Source organism: Pelmatolapia mariae, linkage group LG12 (assembly GCF_036321145.2).
Source record: "Pelmatolapia mariae isolate MD_Pm_ZW linkage group LG12, Pm_UMD_F_2, whole genome shotgun sequence".
Taxonomy (NCBI): domain Eukaryota; kingdom Metazoa; phylum Chordata; class Actinopteri; order Cichliformes; family Cichlidae; genus Pelmatolapia; species Pelmatolapia mariae.
In genome coordinates, this window is record NC_086237.1 from 24,245,046 (window position 1) to 24,267,214 (window position 22,169).

A 22,169-nucleotide genomic window follows, 5' to 3' on the forward strand; every position below is an offset into this window, starting at 1 on the left:
CTTTCCATCCTTCAATAAATTTTTCTGGCACAACTTCACCTACTCCCTAAAGCACATGGAAAAGACAAAAATCTGATGATGTGAAGACTCTAGCCACACTTAAAGGACAAGGGAACTACTTTATTGGCTGACCCAATAAAGTAATAGTAGTCACCCTCATCCATCCATCTAGTGTCAGAAGCAAGGCCCTTTAAAGCCTGAACCATTAAATATTTGCTAGAAATTTGAGTTTGAGTTATATATATATATATATATATATATATATATATATATATATATATGTATATATACATACATATAGATATATATAAAAATTTACATGCATGAGCTTTAATTTGTTTAATTTGTTTTTTTTGTTTTTTTTTTTCATTTGCTTTGCTATGTGGCTTTTTTGAGTTTATTGCATAAAAATCTATTTTGTAATTGATTTTGTTTTTTCTAACGGGGAAAAAAATCACACTGATGATGTAAAAGTCTCAAAAGGTCGTGCATCAGCTTGGATACATGAGCCGTTAAGGTCAAAGATTAAGGTCAAACCTTTTTCATGCACGTAACAACTTTTGCCACCTTTGTCTGGCAAACACATAACCAAAAAAAATTGGGGTGGTGGTCCCTGACCCACCCTTCAGGCTCATGACTCACATCAAGAAAGGCAAGCTCAATCTTCACAAATATACAGTCAAATCCAGGTCACCTAAATAATCTCAGTGTTATTAGCGTAGCTATAAAGTCCTGCCAAGCTTAGCCTCAGCTAAGTTTGAGCTCCCTCCTATCCTTGCCCCAGTAACAGTCCTGGGCCTAAAGTTCATATAGTATCACCTGCATACCTCAAACCTCAATAAAGGTGACCACTTGAAAGAGTGAGCAACATTTGCAGCACTCTTTTCTTTTTAACCCTGAATCCTCCAAACAGAACATTTCACCTTAGTCTCCGAGAGGCCCCAGCGCACACAAGTCTTACCATCTTAAAATCCTTAAGACTTCCTTAAATCTGTTCCTTTCACCCCCATATCCCCACCTGGCCCTTAAATTAGGCATCTAAGGTCTACCAAGATATACTAATATCCTCATCATATTTTGTGTCTCACGTCTGTGTGTGAATGGGTGAATGACTGAATGTAGTGTGAACGCTTTGGGGTCCTTAGGGACTAAGTAAAGCGCTATACAAATGCAGGCCATTTACCATTTACGTCTGGGCAATGAGCGCTGCTCTTAAACCTGTAAAAGGCTAGATTAAACTTTTGCTTATTTTTCAATGCCACCCATGTTTTACAGAGGCTAGGAACTCTGCATCTAAATCTTTGATAGGCAGAGAGCAAGCACTACAAGTTAGCCAAAGGACAGAGACTGGAGCAAGAATGAATAAAAAATAAATACATTTTAAATTGTTTATTAAAAATGTATTTATTACAGGAACAAACTATAGAAGGCTTCCACTTAGGTGGTGTCAGGATCTCGTCTCTGCTTTTTGCAGATGATGTGGTTCTGTTGGCTTAATTTGGGGTGCCCAACAGCTCGCAGTGAAGCGGTTCATGGCCGAGTGAGAAACGGTGTGAATGAGAATTAGTACCTCCAAGTCTGAGGCCACGGTCCTCAGCCGGTAAAGGGTGGACTGCCCACTCCGGATCAGGGACGAGTTACTGCCCCAAGTGGAGGAGTTTAAGTATCTCAGGGTCTTGTTCATGAGTGAGGGGAGAGGGGAGCAAGAGCACAGTAGACGTATTGGTGCTGCAGCTGCAGTGATGTGGACACTGTACCAGTCTGCCGTAGTAGTAGTTTCCCTGGAAAATCTAGAGGAGGAGGCTGGGAAGAGGGAAGTCTGGGCTTCTCTGCTTAGGCTGCTGCCTCTGTAACCCGGTCCCGGATAAGCGGAAGAAAGTGAATTGATGGATGATTAAAAATAATAAAAAAAGTTATTACACTCCTTAAGAACTGAGGGAAAATTCCATTGACAAAGTACACTACACAGGTACCTGAATACAGCAAAATAAAAACAAAAGCCCAGTCCACAGAGTTACAGCACAGTCCAGTCCTTGTAACTGTCCAGCAGGCTGTTTCCTGATCTCCTCTCATTCTCTAACAGCAGCTAGACCCACACCCAATGAGCTGTCCTTCCTCTGCACAGTTCCCATCTGATATCACTTCCTATCAGCTCCACAAGACTCTAGCATCTGCCCAGTGTAGTGTGCAGATGTAATCAGCTGTCAGCCTGTAGTTCCACATTACAGCCACCAAGTGGCCCTAAGTCACCAGTTCCCAGCTGCAGGCTGACTTATCCAGTCATCATTACTCAGTTTGGTCAGTTAACCACTCTTTTAGTCCAGCAAACAAGTCTGGCAGCACATTAGAAATGTACACAACACACTAAATCTTTATATTAAGACTAAAAGATCTAAAACAACCAAAACCAAAGTTTTATATAAATACTTCTAGAAAGCACAGGAAATGAAAATATGCAAAACTTTTAAAAAGACAACAAGTAACAAAATAAACATGAAGTTAAATATTCTTCTGCCAGACAAATAAACAATAAGGATCAGCTTCCAATGTAATGATAGTTACTTCTATCTAAATATGATATTTAAATTTATGATATTTCTTCATTTCTTCTACATTTTAAATTGTTTATTAAAAATGTATTTATTACAGGAACAAACTATAGAAGGCTTCCACTTAGGTGGTGTCAGGATCTCATCTCTGCTTTTTATATTCAATTCAATTCAATTCAATTTTATTTATATAGCGCCAAATCACAACAAAAGTCGCCTCAAGGCGCTTTATATTGTACAGTAGATAGCACAATAATAAATACAGAGAAAATCTGTATCTGATATGGTTCTGTTGGCTTCATCAGGTGGTGGCCTCCAGCTCGCTCTGGAGCAGTTCACAGGCGAGTGAGAAACGGTGTGAATGAGAATTAGCACCTCCAAGTCTGAGGCCACGGTCCTCAGCCAGAAAAGGGTGGACTGCCCACTCCGAGTCAGGGACGAGTTACTGCCCCAAGTCGAGGAGTTTAAGTATCTCAGGGTCTTGTTCACGAGTGTGGGGATGTCAAATGCTCGAACCACCTCAACTGGTTCCTTTCGATGTAGAGGAGTAGTGGCTTTACTCTGAGCCCCTGCCAGATGGCCAAACTCCTCACCTTATATATATCTATAAGGGAAGGGCTAGCCACCCTTGGGACCCAATGTATTGCTGGCTATGCAGACCAAGCTCTTGCAACAATTGTATAGGGATCGAATGGCCCGTAGCAATGGGCCCATACATGCCTTCTCCAAGTCCACAAAACACATGTTAGACTGGTTGGGCAAACTCACATGCACCCTTAAGTATCCTCAAGAGGTTAAAAAGTTTATCCAGTGTTCCACAACCAGGACAAAAACCGCATTGTTCCTCCTGAATCGGCTGCCTCCGAAGTCCCACAGGCTAACCAAGCCCTATAGGACTTGAGTGTTGAAGTCTCCCAATAAGACGCCAGAGTCCTCAGGTGGAGCACCCACTACTCTGAACTGTCATTCAGCACATGGGTCCAGGGAACAAACCCTCGCGTCCACCAGGAAAAACTCCAACGTAAGGGAGCAAGCTGAGGGGACACTAAGATAAGACACCCACCCCAGCCTGCCACCTGTCACCAAGGGCAACTCCAGGCTGAGACAGAGATCAGCCCCTCTCCAGGAGACTGGTTCCGGAGACCAAACCGTGTATTGAGGTGAGCCCGACTATAACTAGCTGGTACCTCTCAACCTCACACATTAGCTCAGGCTCCTTCCCTTCCCTTCCCTTCCCTTTGAAGCAGATGGCCTACATAAGCAGAAGACTGTACTGTGTGCCAGTCCTGTCAGCTGCGAACAGGAAACTTAGGCAACAATTTATATAGGCTCACCAAAACTGGACAATAGGAGACTGGAAAAAATGCTGGTCTGGTGAGTCTTGAGTTGCAGGATCCAGATGGTAGGATCAGGATTTGATGGATTCATCCTGCTTTGTATCTGGCTGTTGGTGATGTGATGATGTGGGGATAGGTTCTTGCCACAATTTGGGCCTCTTAGTAGCAGCTGAGAATCATACGCCTGTCTTAAAGGACAATGGTAAAGGTCAAAGATAGAAAAAAATTGCATTCTAGCTAACACTGAAACAGTTTTGGCATGTTTTTTTAAAGAGTTACTTATTTGATTTTACATGAGATATCACAGGAAATAAGATCAAACGAGGGTAAAGCACAAAGGTACCCACCTTTAATTCTTGTTTGTACACTTTTCTTTTTTTGTCCAGTTATTACAGATTTAATCTGTTTTGGTTGACTGTGCACCTGTTACGGGAAGTGTCGATGTTTTTTGTTTTCTTTTGAAGGAATTTCTTTACAAAGGATTGCCCCAGAAGAAAAACACTGAATCCTAAAATTCTTGCTCTGAAAGCCACACCCAAAGGAAAACAATGATCTTTATCTGAAAAGCCTCAATAAAAGTGATCCTTGAAAGATGGACCACAGTGTCTCATCAGAGCCCGTGGTCAACCAAAGCCTCCTGCTGTCATGAATTTCCGTGCTGGTAAGCATCCTGAAGTGAGGCTGTGTCATTTGAAAGCAGGCTGCAGCTCGACTCGAGTTTTTGGTTGGCAAACTTGCTCAGTGTAATCAATCTAATTAATCTCCACTGTGTTCCCTTTCATGCTGCTGCTACAGTCCTTATCTTCTTCTGCCTGCTGGCTGTGAAAGCAAACTGTGAGGCTGTTGGAAACAGGGCAACCGAGCGTGCCTTGAATGCCAGCATCCGGATGATTAGGGTGAAGATACGGAGCGCGCTGGAGCACTTGGTAAGACTTCTGATGCTTACAAAGATCATTAGTATTGCATAATGAGGGAAGAATTTAGACTTTATAAAAGAAACTGATGTTTTTAACTTGATTCTGTCTCTGCTGAAACTAAACTGAGCTGGTAAACTGTGTTTTAAAGAGAGGTTATAGGTAGTCCACCACTGGTTTAGTAAATTAAAGCTTTTATAGTCATATCAGGTTATTTGAGGTGCATACACTGGTATTAGGATGTTACAAGCAATACCAGTTGTAGGCTGTGCTCCCTTGATTATATGGACATGAGGAGCTGGTGACACCACAGACCATGAGTGTATGTTGATGCATTAAAGGCATTATCAAGTCTTTTGCTCTATTTTTAGCAGCTGGTTTAAAAAAATGTAAACATTATAACTTTACATTAGAAAACAAAGAAAGGCATAATAAACTCTTCCTGGGACTGAAAGTGATGAATTAAGAGCTGTATTTGAACTGTCAGTTTAAAATTCTTCTGTGGATCATTTTTATGTGTTTGTGTTACAAAAATAACAACACATCATCATCAGTTTCACACAAACAGCGATGAGTAGTTACCAGTAGTTGTATGTTCATGGATTCTCCTGCAGGATGCTTTTGGACTGCTTCCCAACATCACCTGCTCCACCCTGAACCTTTCAGAGCTGATCAAGCCGGAGCAGCGGCACCTCACTGCTCACCAGCTATGCTCCTTCGAGTGCCACATGGCAAAAGTGTCAAAGTTCACCCCGGAGCTGTCGTCACAGCTGCACTACATCTGTCAGATCATACGTGATGTGGTGCATCTCTGGACCGGCAATACGGTCTCCCACACATGCAGACTGCCCTCCTTCAAGCAGGACTTGGACAGCTATGTGTACGCCAAGTGCTTGCTGGAGCTTGTGGACGAATTGCTCGGCAAAGCTAAGTTTAGAATTCACTGATTGGTCGGCTACTAATGTTCTCTTTTATTGAAAATATTTAGTTAAATCTGATACCTGGTCATGGATCCTTTTGAGCAAATGTTTTGTATTGAAATTAAAGTGATGAGAAGACAAAGTTTTCAGTTTTGTTGTATTTATTGTGATTCTGAATCATTTAAGGCATTTTCCATCATGTTGCATGTAGACATTTGGGAAGAGAACAAAGAAACAGTCGTATGCAGCATAAGAAAATATCTTTTCTTCATAAAACAAACAATACAATACTAAATGTGGTGAGTCGAACATAAGCAGATCCAATCTGCGTCATCCTGTACATCATCCAAAACAAATCCACACAAAGAAACACAGAAGTAAAGATCACTAGAGAGAGAGAGAAGGATAGAAAACAGTGTAATACAGGAGAGAAACGGCACAGATACATCCTCTAAAGAGGAGAAACAACTACAAAACTATTTAAAGAGAAAACCTAGCTGCATTCAGAGGTGCATTTTCATCATCAAATAGTAGTAAATCATATCTGAACCCTATATATTTGACTCGCAACACCAAACTGTTCGTTTAAGTGTTCATCACTGCATTCTCCATTTTTTTGTGAACTGAGCAGCCTACAGAGGAACACAAGAGCACAACTTCCCTATACAAGACACGTGCAATCCAATCATAAATAAAAAAAGAAAAGAACTGCACACACAAAAAGCTGCACATTCGTCTATTAAACATGGTGCGTTGTGCTACTGTAAACTCAGTTGTTCTGCACAATAAAAGAAAAAAAAGAATTCACAACATCTGCCTGAGGAGTGCTGAACCACAAAAGAAGATAAAGAGACGAATCAACTGGCAAAGATCACATGCAGGCACACTTTGACCTCAAGGCTGCCAGCTGCACTCACACAGTGTCTAACCCTCAAGCTCTCCACAAAGCAGAGTACTCCATAAAAACATTATGCCAGTAACACAACAGACTGAGAATACTCTTGGATATGGCTTTGGGTGTGTTTCTTTGCGCCTCCTCCAATGCATTGCTTTTTATCTGTGTTCGCTTTGAATAAGTGTACCTGTGAGAAGGAAAGAAACAGCAGGTAAGTGAAACCTGTACCCTTACAGACAGTACGTGTTCCTGCTGAGAAGGATCCTGGCTCGACTTGTTCTCAGATGATTAGCGTAGCCCTGAGTGATCAGTAAAGAACCAGAAAGACCCCTACTGCACACTGAAGATCCTGTAACACTGTAGATGCGGGAATATACAGTAGTGTATGCAAAATCTGTACTGCTAGTTCAGTTACGCGTCTTGTGGGGGGCTGACAGTAATGTTGCGGCATCGTGCTGCGGCCTGCAACGTTCATCCTTGTGTTGTTTGCAGGTGAGCTCAGTAGAAATGGGCAGAGCAGGGACGGAAAAAAACTGCTATGAACTGACAAGATAACATTCACCTGAGTAAACGAGGGACGGTGAACAGAACAGGACAGGACTGGCAAATTCCAACATATAAGTATTCAACTTTAATATATTTCAATCTCCTCTCTGGCAGGTGTTTGAACCTCCAAATAAATTGTACTTCTAGCTAGATTAAAACAAAACAAAACAAAAATCTGATAATCTTGTGAAAGGAAAGAAATGATGTCCTTATACTGCATAAGAGAACATAAACTTCACATTCACTCAGTATTTCCCTTTTTGAAACACAATCTTGTGACTTTACATTTTTTAAATGTAACTTAAATTTAAATACAAGTTGTTGCTCAAGACATAAAAACAACACGGACCAGCTTCTAATACACTTAAAGAGGAAAATCATCTGAAAGCTAAAGGTAGTCATAGTTCCTTCTATTTAAATATGATTAAAAAGTCATTTTTGCACTCATTTTGTGCCTCGTTCCCAAAAGTCAAACATAGTCTCTTTTCTGGGATTTGTGGAAGACTGTGAGCTTGCTGAAAGGCTACAAGGCAAACCAGTGATATGTTATGATGGTTAAAAAAAAAAAGTTCAGGTGGCTTCTGGGTCACTTCCAGGAGGAATCTAAGAGTTTGTTTGTGTTACGGCCTGGATGGCTTCTTCAGGGAGCACGGATGGATCGCTGAGAATGGATGTGGTAGTGCACAGCTGGCGAAGAGTACTTAGGACCACTGAAAAACAAGCCCAAATAAATTGCATTAAAACAAATGATTGATATTTGCACAAACAGATGCCCGTGTGCTTTGCATTTAGAGCCGCATGTAGTTTGCTCTGATTTAATCTGAGTTTCGGTTGACTGCATGACCTGCTCAAATTCAAATCAAGCATCAGCATAAAGAAGAAAGGTGATTTAAGTCACTTTGAATGTGGCATGGTCATTGGTGGCACACTAACTGGTGTTAATATCACAAAAACCGCTGGGATTTGCCTCCAACCAACCATCTCATACAGAGAAAAAGAGAAAATACTATAAAATACTATAGAGAGTGAGCAGCTTGTTGATACCAGAGGTCAGAAGAGAATGACCAGTCTGCTGTGAGCTGATTGGAAAGCAAAAGTAATTTATATAGCCACTGGTTATAGCCGAAGTATGCAGCACTTTTGAAGCAGATGGACTCCAGCAGCAGAAGATCATATGTGGTGCCACTTCTGTCAGCTAACAGGAAACTGAGGCTACAGTTCACAAAGACTCTCACAAAAACTGGACAAACTGGAGAAAAATGTTGTATTTTTACATTAGGGTCAGAATTTGGTACAAACAACAAGAAAACCAGCTTCATGTCCTGCCTTGTTCCAATGGATCAGTTGTGGTCTAATGATGGGGATGTTGTAGATATTTTCTTGGCACACTTTGGGCCCCTTACTACCATTTGAGCATCATTTAAACTCCTCAGCCTCCACTAGTATCGTTGCTGACCATGTCCACCTGTAGGGGATGTTTCTCATGGCATGTAGACTCTGAAATGATATATACTGGTATACACTATATACTTGTACTACAGTGCTTTATATTTTAGGGAGTGCCCATGTTAAGCAGTCGAAACATACACAAATTATTTGTGACCAGTATACTTAGGTCAGGTTTGTGACATATTGGTAGATTATAGCTTTGACAGCCCAAACTGAAGTCTGAAGTAGGGCTGGGCGATATGGCCTAAAATCCATATCGCGATATAATTTGAAGCATGTGCGGTAACGATATATATCGCAATATATTCTTTTCTTCTGTATAATGTATTTTACACACTATAAGGCACACTTAAAATCCTTTAATTTTCTCAAAAATCGAGAGTGTGCCTTATGTATGAATTCTGGTTGTGCTTACTGACCTCGAACCGATTTTGGCGTGCAGAAATCTGTTAAAAATGTTTTAGTACAACTTTGGTAAGCCGCACTGCTTGATGGATTGTCAGAGCATTACGGCTGCCGTAGTGAGGAGCTTCGCGGAGTAATCTGGGTCCAAAACTCCATCCGCTTCAGGTCCCAAAGTCAAACGAATACTGAGAGTTAAAAACGGTCTAAATTCTTTCATCTTTAATAAAATCATCAGCGTTGCTGCTTTATCAGGTGTAGCAATTAAGTTTAACATCCAGGCATCCATGAAAACAGAATTTATTAAATTTAACGGAGTTACAAGTTAACAGGAAGTTAGCTCGCTAGTTTCCACCTAAACATGACATACCATGTTCTGACTGAGAGATTTTTGAAAGTAATTAAAACGTACAGCTCTGCTATCACTTCCAACATAAATGAAGACAGAAAACTAAACAGCAGTGGCGTTTGTAGGGCTACTGAAGTTGGACTACCTGGTATATAATGTTGTGCTACGTGATTGCTAGCGACACAGCTATGTTAGCATAACATTAGCACAGTGGAGCTGGAGGATGAACGCCAACTTTTTTTACACTCGATAAAAGTTAACGTGAGGGATTCTGGTGGTTAGGGACAAATACAATCGCATAGCAGGATGCTATACACGGGGCAAAATTCAGTCAGGAGAACAACTGAGATAATCCATCCACAATACGAGGTTAGTTATTAATATACTGCAACAACATGGGAATAGAACAGCTGCGAGAGAATTCAACATTAATGAACCAATGTTACGGAAGTGGAGGAAGTGCAGTTTTTGGCTTTCCCCATATTTCAAAAGTGCTTCATCTCTTTGCTATGACTGTCACCCGGCATAATTTGCAGATGATAATGGTTGTAGCCGCTGCGATGCTTTCGACCAAAACAGGCGCAGCTTGATGACATCATCAACATGCGCTATCGCGATAGAGCGGTATAGTCAAAATCTCTATCGTTGGCCAAATTTATATCGTTTCTATCGTATATCGTTTATATCGCCCACCCCTAGTCTATAACTTTGGCATTACAACTCCTTTAAAGCCATAAAAATATCAAGTAGGACTAATTGCTTTTTGCTGCAAAGCTGGCATAACAACCATGACCCTGACGCTTTAACCTGACCTTGGCCATAAAGCTGTCAAAATGAGCTATAAAGATGATGGATGATGAGGTCTGGGAAAGTTGTGTAAACTGACACATTGATCAAAGTAAAACATGAATAAATACATCTAATATGTAACTGTTTTTAAAGAGAATGATTTCACACAAATTGGGAAAATTTTGAAGCTTAAAGTGGAAATTAAACACTTTTAAAGTCAAATTTTGGGAGCTTACATAACAAAAAGAGGAGAAGCCGTAGATGCCTCTCAATATAAAGGAGCCTCAGCTCTGATAAGTGTGGGTATGTTTGTCTTCATCTTTCATCTGTCTCTGTCTGCTGTTGGCGCTTAAGGCTCTACACCCCGGGGATTGCTTTGCTTTGCGTTGTCTTGCTGTTCTGTGTGTTGTGATGCTGTCATGCTGTTTATAAGACTGTGTTGTGACCTCTGTGTACCCATCTTCTTACGACTGCTTCCAACAGCATAACACGCCATGTCACAAATCTCAAAAAGTTGCCTCTGTTCATCTGGACGTAGCGTTTTCAGTGGAAGAAAATGCTATGTAATAATCAGATGCACTCACTGTAATTACAACAGAGTTACTGTAATTACCCCTCAAGTGAGTTCTTGTATCGTTCAAAAACTGTGCTACAATTTTGAATTTCCTGTTGTGTCATGGTTGTGTGATTTCTGATTAAAAGGCAGGAATATACAGAGATCGTGAAAGATAGGGCATAGTCAAAGCTGTGCAGATGGAAGAAAGTCCCTTTGGGGTCAAAAATGATCCAAAAGTGCTGATCCACTACTCTTGCAAACAGAGTAGGTGGAATGAAGACGTAAAGGACCTTTCCCCCCACTTGTATATCAGAGCATGTCGGTTATTTTACTTACTGGGTCTGAGTGCTGGAAGCGAGCAGTGACGATCCAGCCATTGCAGCGTGGTCTGACAAAGCTCTGCTCTGCTCGCCGTTGACACCATCCCATTGAAAGAATCAAAAAGAGGCTTGATAATGATGCTGAACTGAACGTATGACAGTCAAGGAGGAACTTTAAATTTAATTACACAACTAAGACTTATCAAAATAGGCTTTAAATGTAAAAGGCCAAGAGGTATTAAAATGCAGTGTGTGGTTTTGATACAGTCGAAGTCTTATTATTAACCCTACTACATTATTGACCTGGAGAGCAAAGTTAAATAAATACCTGAAGGTTTCCCTACTAGGATGCTAACTTCTCTCTCTCTCACACACATATGTACATAATACAGGGTTAGGATATATACTGAGACTAACAAGCTGATCTACACTCCGGCAGCAGTGATCAGTGAGGTGCTTGGCTACAAGTTGAACATCCACAAGGAGGAGTACCCTCCATGGAGAAGGAGGTTAGCCAACCAGAACTGCAGGGAGGTACTTAAGAAGTACAGCAAGCTGTCCATACCTAACACCTTGGAAACTGCCAATCAAAGACTCACAACTTTGGCCAGCTTCTTGAAGAGGTACACCAGAGAGATAGAAGGCAGGAGAATAAACCAGCTGTTCTCCACAGAACCAGCCAAGGTGTACTTTCAGTGGCAAGGGAACAATATGAGAACAGCACCACCAAGGCTGGAGACGGAACAATACTGGAACAGCATATGGGTAGCAATGCTCATTGGCTAATGAATTTAAGAGAAGACCACAGCAACCTCCCTGAACAGGGTCCAGTAACCATCACAGTGGCAGACATCCAAGAAAGGGTCTCCAGTATGAAGAGTTGGACAGCACCAGGCCCCGACATGGTTCACGCCTACTGGCTAAAGAAGCTGACTGCACTCCACGAGCGCCTGGCAGCACAAATGAACCAGTTGCTAGCCGACGAGAGACACCCAGTATAGCTAACCGAAGACCATACAGTCCTGATCCTCAAGGACTCCGAGAAAGGACCGGTCCCATCCAACTACCGGCCAATAACCTGCCTCAGCACCACGTGGAAGCTCCTGTCAGGCATCACAGCGGCTAAGATGAACAGGCATATGGCTCAATACATGAGTGGGGCACAGAAAGGGATTGGTAAGAATACCAGAGGTGCAAAACACCAGCTACTGGTAAACCAAGCAGTCAGCCGAGACTGCAAGACCAGACTGACCAACCTGTGCACTGCCTGGATTGATTACAAGAAGGCCTATGACTCAATGCCCCACAGCTGGATCCTGGAATGCATAGAACTATACAAGATCAACAGGACCCTAAGAGCCCTCATCAGGAACTCAATGGGGATGTGGCGTACAACACTAGAGGCCAACTTCAAGCCCACAGCACAAGTCACCATCAAGTGGGGGATCTACCAAGGAGATGCTCTGTCCCCACTGCTGTTCTGCATCGGCCTGAACCCCCTCAGTGAGATCACTGACAAGACTTGCTACTAGGGTTGGGTGATTGGATGAATATATCAACTATCGGCGATCGTTTTCACAAGGGCGATTTATTCATTTATTTGCCCATGAGCAAGTTTGCTAATGATGATGGAGCTAATAGAAGCAGTCAACAGAAAAAAAATAATAATAATAGCGCTGTTTTAACAGCACCCTCTTTTATTTGCGAGCAAATGCACCCTCCTCAGAGTGTGCCCAAATGCTTGTTGATGGAGGTGCAGAAGCTGGTAATAGCCGCATACTCAGCCAGATGGTGGAAACGTAAATGCTCATGCAAGTTAGCCGTGTTTGAGTACATTGCTTACGTCTGCACACGCGGCACACCGCTTTGGTTACATCCTTAGGTTTACCTCTTTCATCTGGTTTAAAGCCAAAGAAATCCCAAATTGGCGACTTGATTTTTTTTTTTTAGTGCTGTCAGCGTTAACGAGCGGTCATCACGACTAACAAGATTAACAATTAACCGATCTGAGACGCAGACCGAGTCAAAATCCCTGAAATGTCTCTGTCAACGTAGTTTATTCATTCTGCGCTCCAGATGGGTTTAGCGCGTTAAAAATTTTAATCGTGTTAATCGTGATGACCGCATTAATGCTGCGTTAACACTGACAGCCCTAATTTTTTGGGGGAAATTAGTTCATCCATGTTTGGACTTCTTCTGTGTTATAAACGTGAAATCAGTCCGTGCATGATTACACGGACGATATGTTCGTGCGCGAATATATCGCCCATCATCGCCAATCTGACAACTGCTGGTTGGAAAATGTTTACATATCGCCCAAACCTACAGGCTACGGATACTGACTGTGGAATGGAGCAGTTTTCAGCCACCTCCTGTACATGGATGACATCAAGCTGTATGCTGAGAGTGAACAAGACATATACAGACATATATATACATATATATGGGGGGGGGGGGAGAGAGAGAGAGAGAGAGAGAGACACACCTAACTCCCGAAATAGAAAAAGTAAATAGACCTCCCCTTTTCTGTTTCACATCCTGACTAAACAGTCTCCACTGGTTTTAAAAATAATAAACATCCTAACAGCTGAACAGTTTTAGTGGCTCACTTTCTTTCCCATGTTTTGGCTCAGAGCTCTAGTTTGTCCTGGACTGGAGTCAGAGCCATTCATACACATGTGGAGGTGGTCATTTGTGAGCCTGGAGTAATATTTAGTTTGATTATTTTCACTTTGTAGAAAACCTTGCATTTGTGTGTCGAGTCAAATAAAGTGGAATAGTCACTTCTTACAAACTGCTCTTTCAGAATCACATTTGTTAGGAGATCGCCTGATTGGATGTGTAGAAGCCCAGCATTCAGCCATTTAATCCTCTATTTTCACTGTCCAATGTTTTTTGCACCAGCACCATTTGTTACTTATTTTTCTCTCCGTTTTCTTTGTCTCGGCCTTCTCCAGCACAGTCGTCTGTATCACCCCCTGTCTTTTTTCTATATGTGTCACTTTCTTTTTTCATTTTACTGTCTTTTCAGCTGTTGGCACTGCAGAGTCCCAGTGTGTATCCCCCGGAACGCACAGAGTTGATTGGCTAAACGATATCATGTGAGATAGCTAACTCACATCCAATTGGTCTGCGTGTTTCTTCAGCCACTGAACCACTGCTGTAAAGACCAGAAAACCTGCACCAGTTAAAACAGAAGCATCCCATCAGGTTTTAAATCTGTTTTGGATATAGGTCCAGGTCCGTATGGGACAGCTTTAAGGCCTGAAAAGCAGCCCGCCTGCTAGTAACCTCTGCACTACAGCAACAGGGCTAAAACACAAGAAACTTTATCTGGGATGATTACTGCTCCTAAAACAAACTCCGTGCCGAGTCACTGGTGATAAATTAGAAGAAACCAGACAAACGCAAGGAATTTATTTTCTTTGGGTCTTTTCTTAATAATTGAGAAATTATTAAGGGGGGGGGGTGCAACTGTAGAATATTAAACTGACATAAATAAATAAAGATTCCCCTTCACATAATACAAAGTCAATACAGAGCTATAAACTCTTCTGGTCTTGTGTGAGGGGAGGCTAATTGGACTCTAGTAGATAACAAACAAACCAATCCCTCTGCTATCTGATACAACAGTACCCATTTATTTTAGGTTATTTATATGAATACTTTTAATATTTTCTGGACTGAAAACTTTGAAATTTAAAAGCTGTATGAGGCACCAGTTATATCTAAACCCTTCTTAAGAAAATAACTCACAAGCGTAACTTCTCCTGTCAGAAGCCTGCTTCTGCCTCTGCTGTGTACCAACTTCCTGCTCTTATCATTCAGATCTCAATGAGGTGCCTCTCTTTCTAGTTTTAAGTGGGAGACACAAAAGCCTCCCTCAATAAATAAAAACTGTTGCATCATGCACTCTGTTTTTACAAGCAGCTAGCTTGTAGAAGGATACAATCCAGAACTTCCAGTTCTGAAGTGTGCGGTTCTTCACATACTCATTAAACTTCTCTTGCATGTGGTCGAGGCGATGTCTTCTCATCGGTACGCCCGTCACAGGAAGCTGCTCCTGACACAAGCTGCAAGGAGGAAAGATTTCAGAGTTAATACATCAGATCGCTGTGCAGGTTTAGTACGGTACTGTGCAAAAGTCTCGAGCCACTGTTTACTTCTTTACATTTTGCTTGGTGCAGCAACGTATTGAAACCTGTGCAAACATACCGTATTTTTCGGATCATAAGGGGCACCGGATTATAAGGTTCATTAAGCGAAACAAAACTTTACTCAACTCATTCTTCTTGCTTCCTCCACTTCTGTACCATTGATTAATTAATGCTGAATTCTCTCGCAGCTGCTCTATTCCCATGTTGTTGCAGTATATTAATGACTAACTTCTAGTTGTGTGTGGATCGATATTGAAATATCGATTCCTCCGATACCAGTTATTTATGTTCTAGAATCGATTATCATATTAAAATATCGATATTTTAGTAATTTGGGGTAAATTTGTAGTTTATCATTAACAGGAACACAGTGGAAAGAAACTATATCATTTGGATCGTCTAACTTGGAAGGAACTAATTCCTCTTCCGCCTTTCATGGTCATATGCGAAATACGGCTGTATAAATGTGTCGCAGCCCCTTGGCGTGCGCACTCACAACAATGGCTGAGCGTAAACGGAGTCATGTGTGGACGTATTTTACCTCCACAAACAGCCAAGACGCGGTTTGCGATACATGTGGCAAGACAGTGAGATGTTGTGGCAACACCACTAACCTCGTCAAACACCTCAGAGTAAATCATATCACAGAATATGATGAGCTTATGTTGAGGTGAACTGGAGAGGAGGAGAGGGACAGGTGCTGCTGGGCGAGACAGACGTCTCCTGCAGAGTCCTTTAGTGCTGCAGGCAGGCAACGTGTTCAAATAGCGCACAACTTCAGGTTTTTTATTTCTGTATGATAATTCTGCATTATTAAGCAATAAGAACAAATAGTCTAATGTCCTGTAATCATTATGAAGCCATAATTACGTTTTTGTACAAAGTATCAGTATCAGATCAGTATCGTCGATACCACCCTGAATTTTTCTTGGTATTGGATTGGAAAGGAAATCAGTAGTATTGCACATCACTACTAACCTTGTATTGTGGTTGGATTATCTCAGTTGTTCTCCTGACTGAAGTTTGGTCCGTTTACATCATCCTGCCATGCGACTGCATTTGTCCCTAACCATCGGGAACCCTCACGTTAACTTTTATCGAGTGGAAAAAGGTTAGCGTTCATCCTCCAGCTTCACAGTGTTTATGTTATGCTAACATAGCTGTGTCGCTAGCGATCACGTAGCACATCATTAAATACCAGCTAGATAGAGCTGGGCGATAGAACGATAACGATATGTATTGCGAAATAACTTTTTCTCGATAGAAAAATTTAACTATTGCGATAGGCCTCATCTCTCTTGTCCTCTTAAAAAAAAAAAAAAGAACAGCCAATCCAAATTAAGTAGCGTAGAGCCGAACCAATCACAGCCACAGCGTCACGTCACGTGACTTGTTACGTACAGCACAAGTGCCAAGGCGCACATGTGTATTTGTTTTTGCAGCCGGGCCGCCCGGGTAATGAAGGAAATGAGTTTGCCGACTAGAGAAAAATCAACCGAGAGCGTGAGCGAAGGTTACCGAAGAAAAAAAACAATGATGGTTCCAATGCCGGAGAGACTGTCGAACGGAAGGGCCATAGAAGTTCCGTAGTGTGAGGGTATTTCGGCTATTTCAAGTCTGACAAAAAACAGAGTAGCGCGCACTGTAAATTGTGCCGAAAGCAAGTCTGGAAATACAATAAACCGGTGCATGCTCAATCTCTGACTGAAAGCGCTAATTCGTCATTCGGCTTTTGTCAGACTAAAGTAACTGTTAAAACTGTTTGAAAAGCTAAGCTATACAACAAGGAGAGATTGAGAATTTCCTTTTAGTTCTCAGTTTATTTGATATTGACAAAAGTTAGTCAATTTTGTCTGTTCTTCTGTAAAACGAACTAAGATTTATTTTTAGAATGAAAATTTTGTTTCTAAGTGGAATTGACAATTTAGTAGTCTGTTTTGTTTGTTCTATTTTGAAACTTAAACGCTTTAGCAGCTGCGTTTTGTGTAGTTTGCAATATTTGCCTTTATTTATCTGAAACTGAAGTTTCATGTTCCTTAAGTACATCTACCCTGTTGAACTTATTATGGGAAATAAATATTTAAATTAAAACAAGCTGGTAATTATTTCACATTTTACTTGTGAGCAACGGCACATTTAAATCTTACAAATATAGTTATTTGGCTTATATCGTGATATATATCGTTATCGCCTGAAATGAAAAAAACATATCGTGATATGAAAAAATCTTATATCGCCCAGCTCTACCAGCTAGTCCAACTTCAGTAACCCTGCAAACGTCACTGCAGTTTAGTTTTCTGTCTACATTTATGTTGGAAGTGATAGCAGAGCTGTATGTTTTAATTTTTTCAGAAATCTCTCAGTCAGATCATGTTTAGGTGGAAACTAGCGAGCTAACTTTCTGCTAACTTCTAACTCCATTAAATTTAATAAATTCTGTCTTCATGGATGCCTGGATGTTAAACGTAATTGTTACACTTGGTAAAGCAGCAACGCTGATCATTTTATTAAAGATGAAAGAATTTAGACAGTGATGCCGCAGTGTTTGTTTGACTTTGGGACCTGAAGCGGAGTTTTAGACCCAGATTACTCCACGAGACTCCTGACTACGGCAGTCATAATGCTCCAACAATCCACCAAGCTGCATCGGCACATTCGGCAGTGTATTTGGGATCACTGTTATGATGAAAAAGCTGTTGCTAATTATATACAGTGGTGTAAAAAAAAAGTGTTTGCCCCCTTCCTGATTTCCTCTTTTTTGTGTTTGCCACACTTAAAGGTTTCAAATGTAAATTTTAGACAAAGACTACATAAGTAAACCCAAAATGCATTTTGTAAATGAAGATGTTTATTATTAAGGGGGAAAAAACCTACATGGCCCTGTGTGAAAAAGTGATTGCTAAACAATTTTTAAATTTTTTTTAATGATATGACTTGGTTAAACTGTATTATCTAAGTCATAATAAACAAAAAACAAATAATTTATTTTTAGTGACAAAGTGCCTAAAGACACAATTTAAAACTGGTTCTTTTTAAAGGTTTAGGCGCTTGATTCAGGTGCCTTTGTATCCTTGAATGATTCATAGGTCAGCGTTAAGTAGCTTAAACAAATAAAACATTGCTCTGAAAATGGTCATGTACAAGAACTGGACTGAAAAAGTGTGAAAAAGCAGCCAATGTCCAAAGATAAACTTTGAAAAACATCAGAAATCCAGGAGAACTATCACTCAAGGCCACTGTAAAAACTCTGGCTCCTTAGAAGAAAAATTTAAATATAAAAGACTTTTGCACAGTGCTGTGTATCATAATGTTTAAGACATGATACAAAATGTTTAAACATACCTAATGGAGGTGTTGAGCTCCTCAATCTCCTCTCGTAGTCTCTTAACTTCGTCCTGCATTTGTTGCCTTTCCTGCTGGAGCTTCATAATGTGCTCCACTGTCTTCTGTAACGTCACTGCATTACTGATCTAAAAGTACAAAGTTAATAAATATGTTTTTAATTAACAAATCACGCATTAGAGGCAAACATGGTTCTGGACATTTCATGATAACACACAGGTACACATGCTTACATTTGATTGGGACTTTAGAGCAGGAACCAGGTTGCAGAGTGTCTTAAAGCCAATATTTATGTTTGATCGTCTCTTTTGCTCAGCAGATATGTGTGTGGTCCTCCGGATCTGTCATACAACAGCACACAAAGGATTAGACAGTACTATGGAGATTGTATGCAATGTTAAAAAGAAACATCGGAAATGCCCCTAACGCTGTAATCTGTGCATTAAGCTCAATCTCAGTTAATTAAGATGTTTTACATGTAAAGTAGGATTTCAGTCCTATTCACAAACATGATCAAACTTGTTTAAGTTTGAGTTTTATGTTTGAAAACACACGAACACAAACCTGAGGTTGCTCGTTCTTCACCAAAACTGGACTGGTACTGCTGATTAATGACTGTGGGTTGGGTAACGACTGTGGGCTGGGAACCTGATCTAACCTGCAGGGAGACCTTTGTCCAGATTGTGGCTGATTAGGAACTGAAAAGAAAAGCAACCAAAAAACAGGTTTTAACACGTTGTGTTGTGGAGTTGAAGTTTTAAGTAACTTTCTGAATGAATTCTCACCAGCACTGCAGGAACCCTTCTGATTTTTGCGGCTAGAGGAAAATGATTTTTCTTTGGGAACAATCGTCTGGGGAGACTTCTGAGGCTGAGGCACGACGTGAAATCCAGATGCCTGAGATACATGAAAATATCCAAAAAATAAATATAATAACATGAAAGAAACTTTGCAATAAATATCAATCCTCTTTTCTTTGAAATTGATTCTGTTTTTGAACAAAAAAAAAAGACAGCATTCGAACAAATTTCACTAATTTTTATGTGACACTCATATCACAAAAAGTTTCCCCTCTTTAATTTATAAGGTTTTGCGTATCAGGAGAAATACAAAATAATTTGTTCCTTTGTAGATCTTAAAATTAAGTAAATGTAGCCTCTGATGAACTGCAAAACGCAACATATTACAGGTGTTGTGATGTACCTAACAGAAATGAAGCCAAAATAAAGAAGCTCTGCTGTGAAAAATTAAGTCACTGCTTCCACAGAAATGAAGAAGGCAACAAAGGCCAGGTGCTGTTAATCAAATGCACTTGATTAATTGATCATCAGCAGATGTGAGCACTTTTATATAAACAAATGTTCTGGAATTTTGCTGATCTGGAGCATTCAGATGTTTTTTAACATAATACCAAGGAGGCAAAACATCAGCAATGAGAAGCATCTGCGACTGCCCAGCAATCCAAGAAGTCCAAACAATCTGAGGTCATTCTGCAGTGAGAGTGATTATTCACAAGCGGAAACCATTTAAAACAGATGCAAATCCCCCATGAGAGGATGCCCCAGCAAATTCACCCAAACGTCAGACTGTGCAGTGCTCAGAGATCTGCAGAAAACCCCATTAGCTACATCTCATACTGTACAGGCCCCAGTTAGCATGTTAAACGTTAAAGTTAATGACAGTACAGTAGAAAATTCTAAACAGCCATGGTTTGCATGGGAGGGTTTCCATGAGAAAGTCTGTCTGCATCTTAACAAATTACAAAAACCTCCAGAAAAACATTTTAGACTAATGATACCAAAGTGGAGAAGTCTGACCAGAATGCACAGCACCATGTTTGTCATATACCAACCACAGAATACCAGCACAAACGCCTCATAACACCTGCCAACACAGTGGTGGAGGAGAGGCCATTTGGCCTGGTTTTACAGCCACAAGACCTGGGCACCTGGGTAACTGAGTCGACTCTGAACTCCTCAATATAACAAAGTATTCTAGAGCCAGATGTGAGGACACTCGTCCAACAGCTAAAGCTTGGCCCAAATTGGGTCATGCAACAGCGACAATGGGGGACATTGATCACAAGTCCAGACCTCAACCTCACTGAATTACTCATCTTCATCATCATCATCATCATAGTTTATTTATATAGCACTTTAAAAACACACAAGGCTGACCAAAGTGCTGAACAACAGAAATATAACAGATACAATAAGAATAATAAATATGATAAAATAATAACTATAGTAATAACAATAAAATATAAGTAAATAAAAGGCAGTTACCCACTAAGTCAAAGGCCAGCGAACAAAAAAACGTTTTCAATCTGGATTTAAAAACCAGCACTGATGTCGATTGCCTAATGTGAAGAGGAAGATTATTCCAAAGCTCTGAAGCCACAATAGAGAACCCTCGGCCTCCTCTCAGTTTCAGCCGTGATTTGGGGACTGAGAGCAACAGCTGCTCAGTAGACCGGAGCGAACAAGTGGGGACATAGGGCTTCAGCAAATCAGACAAATATACAGGTGCCAGACCATTTAAGGATTTAAAAACGTGGCAATTAGTGTGGCAAGAGAGCTGTGCTTAAACAAATACCTGCAAACATTATAAAGAAGAGTGGAAATTCATCCACAAAGATATGAGACACTGAAGATGGCACAGAAAATGAAATGTACTTTAGGTTTTTGCTGCTAAAGGTGATTCTGCAAGCTATAGAATCACATTTTCTCACACTGCTTCTGCATTTTGGTTTAATTTTTCCAAAATAAATTATCAAACAATATGATTTCTCATGCCTTGTTGTTCATCTGAGGTTGTACTTACCTAATTTTTAAGACATGGTAAAAAATTAGATTTTTTTGTTATGATATGATATAAAACTTTACGATATACTTAACAAAACTGTAGGAAATAAATTCAAACAGTGAGCTGCAAACATACCGGTCCAAGAGCAGGAGAAGCGATGACCACACCTGTGTTAGGGACCAAATCTGCTTTCAGGGGTGTGGGTGTAACAATCACAGCATTGGCATGACCTGGGAAAGGGCCTGAGAGGATTTACACACACATACACAAACGTTACCGAGTGATCTGAAAGCTCTGTGGGAAATCTAACCATAGGATGTATATAAAATATGGTTGTAGCCACATTAACCTCGCTCATTGGTTTGTGGACAGGAGCTCTTGAGGCTTTTTGAAACCAAATGTGACAAACAGTGACAGAGTGTGGATGTGACCTAGAAACTAGGGTACAGTGTTTGCTTATCTATTATCATCTTGTCAATCACAAGACAACCTCACTCTACTGCCTAAACCCAGATTTTTACTCTTTTTGGCTCTAACGGAGACCCAAGTTTAGTGTAGTTTAACTTTTTAGCGTCATTGCACAGTTGTACTTTGTACAATAGTACAACGAAACTGTAGCTCTGTAGTTTACAAAATGAATATCATGTTTGATTTAGTAGTTGGAACTAGCGTCTGATATGATGAGCTCATCATAAAACATTTTGCTGAGTTCAAAGATCAAATAGGTCTTGGTTTTCTACAAATGGGTGATTCGCCTCCTCCTGGCTTAAGCTACCTCCACGTTGACATTTCAGATGAGCACACTACATCTGTCTTTTAATGTCATCTATGAGTATAAC

The 22,169-nt window shown here is 40.6% G+C and overlaps 1 protein-coding gene across 5 annotated transcripts in view; it reads right to left on the bottom strand.

The window, feature by feature from the left end:
* Window positions 1-5,863: 5,863 nt before the first annotated feature.
* mlxip (MLX interacting protein) overlaps window positions 5,864-22,169 on the bottom strand; it is a 33,559-nt gene continuing 17,253 nt past the window's right edge. For 4 of the 5 annotated variants that reach the window (XM_063489386.1, XM_063489389.1, XM_063489388.1 and 1 more), the window contains exons 10-17: window positions 21,466-21,572; window positions 19,311-19,422; window positions 19,090-19,223; window positions 18,759-18,866; window positions 18,526-18,653; window positions 14,976-15,099; window positions 11,043-11,172; window positions 5,864-7,871 (exon numbers count right to left, since the gene is read on the bottom strand). In XM_063489386.1, coding sequence (XP_063345456.1) covers window positions 7,765-7,871; window positions 11,043-11,172; window positions 14,976-15,099; window positions 18,526-18,653; window positions 18,759-18,866; window positions 19,090-19,223; window positions 19,311-19,422; window positions 21,466-21,572 — 950 coding nt within the window. In that variant the 3' untranslated portion in view covers window positions 5,864-7,764. Of the gene's footprint in view, window positions 7,872-11,034; window positions 11,173-14,975; window positions 15,100-18,525; window positions 18,654-18,758; window positions 18,867-19,089; window positions 19,224-19,310; window positions 19,423-21,465; window positions 21,573-22,169 lie in introns of those variants that run through there. The other variant, XM_063489387.1, reaches the window with a different exon arrangement.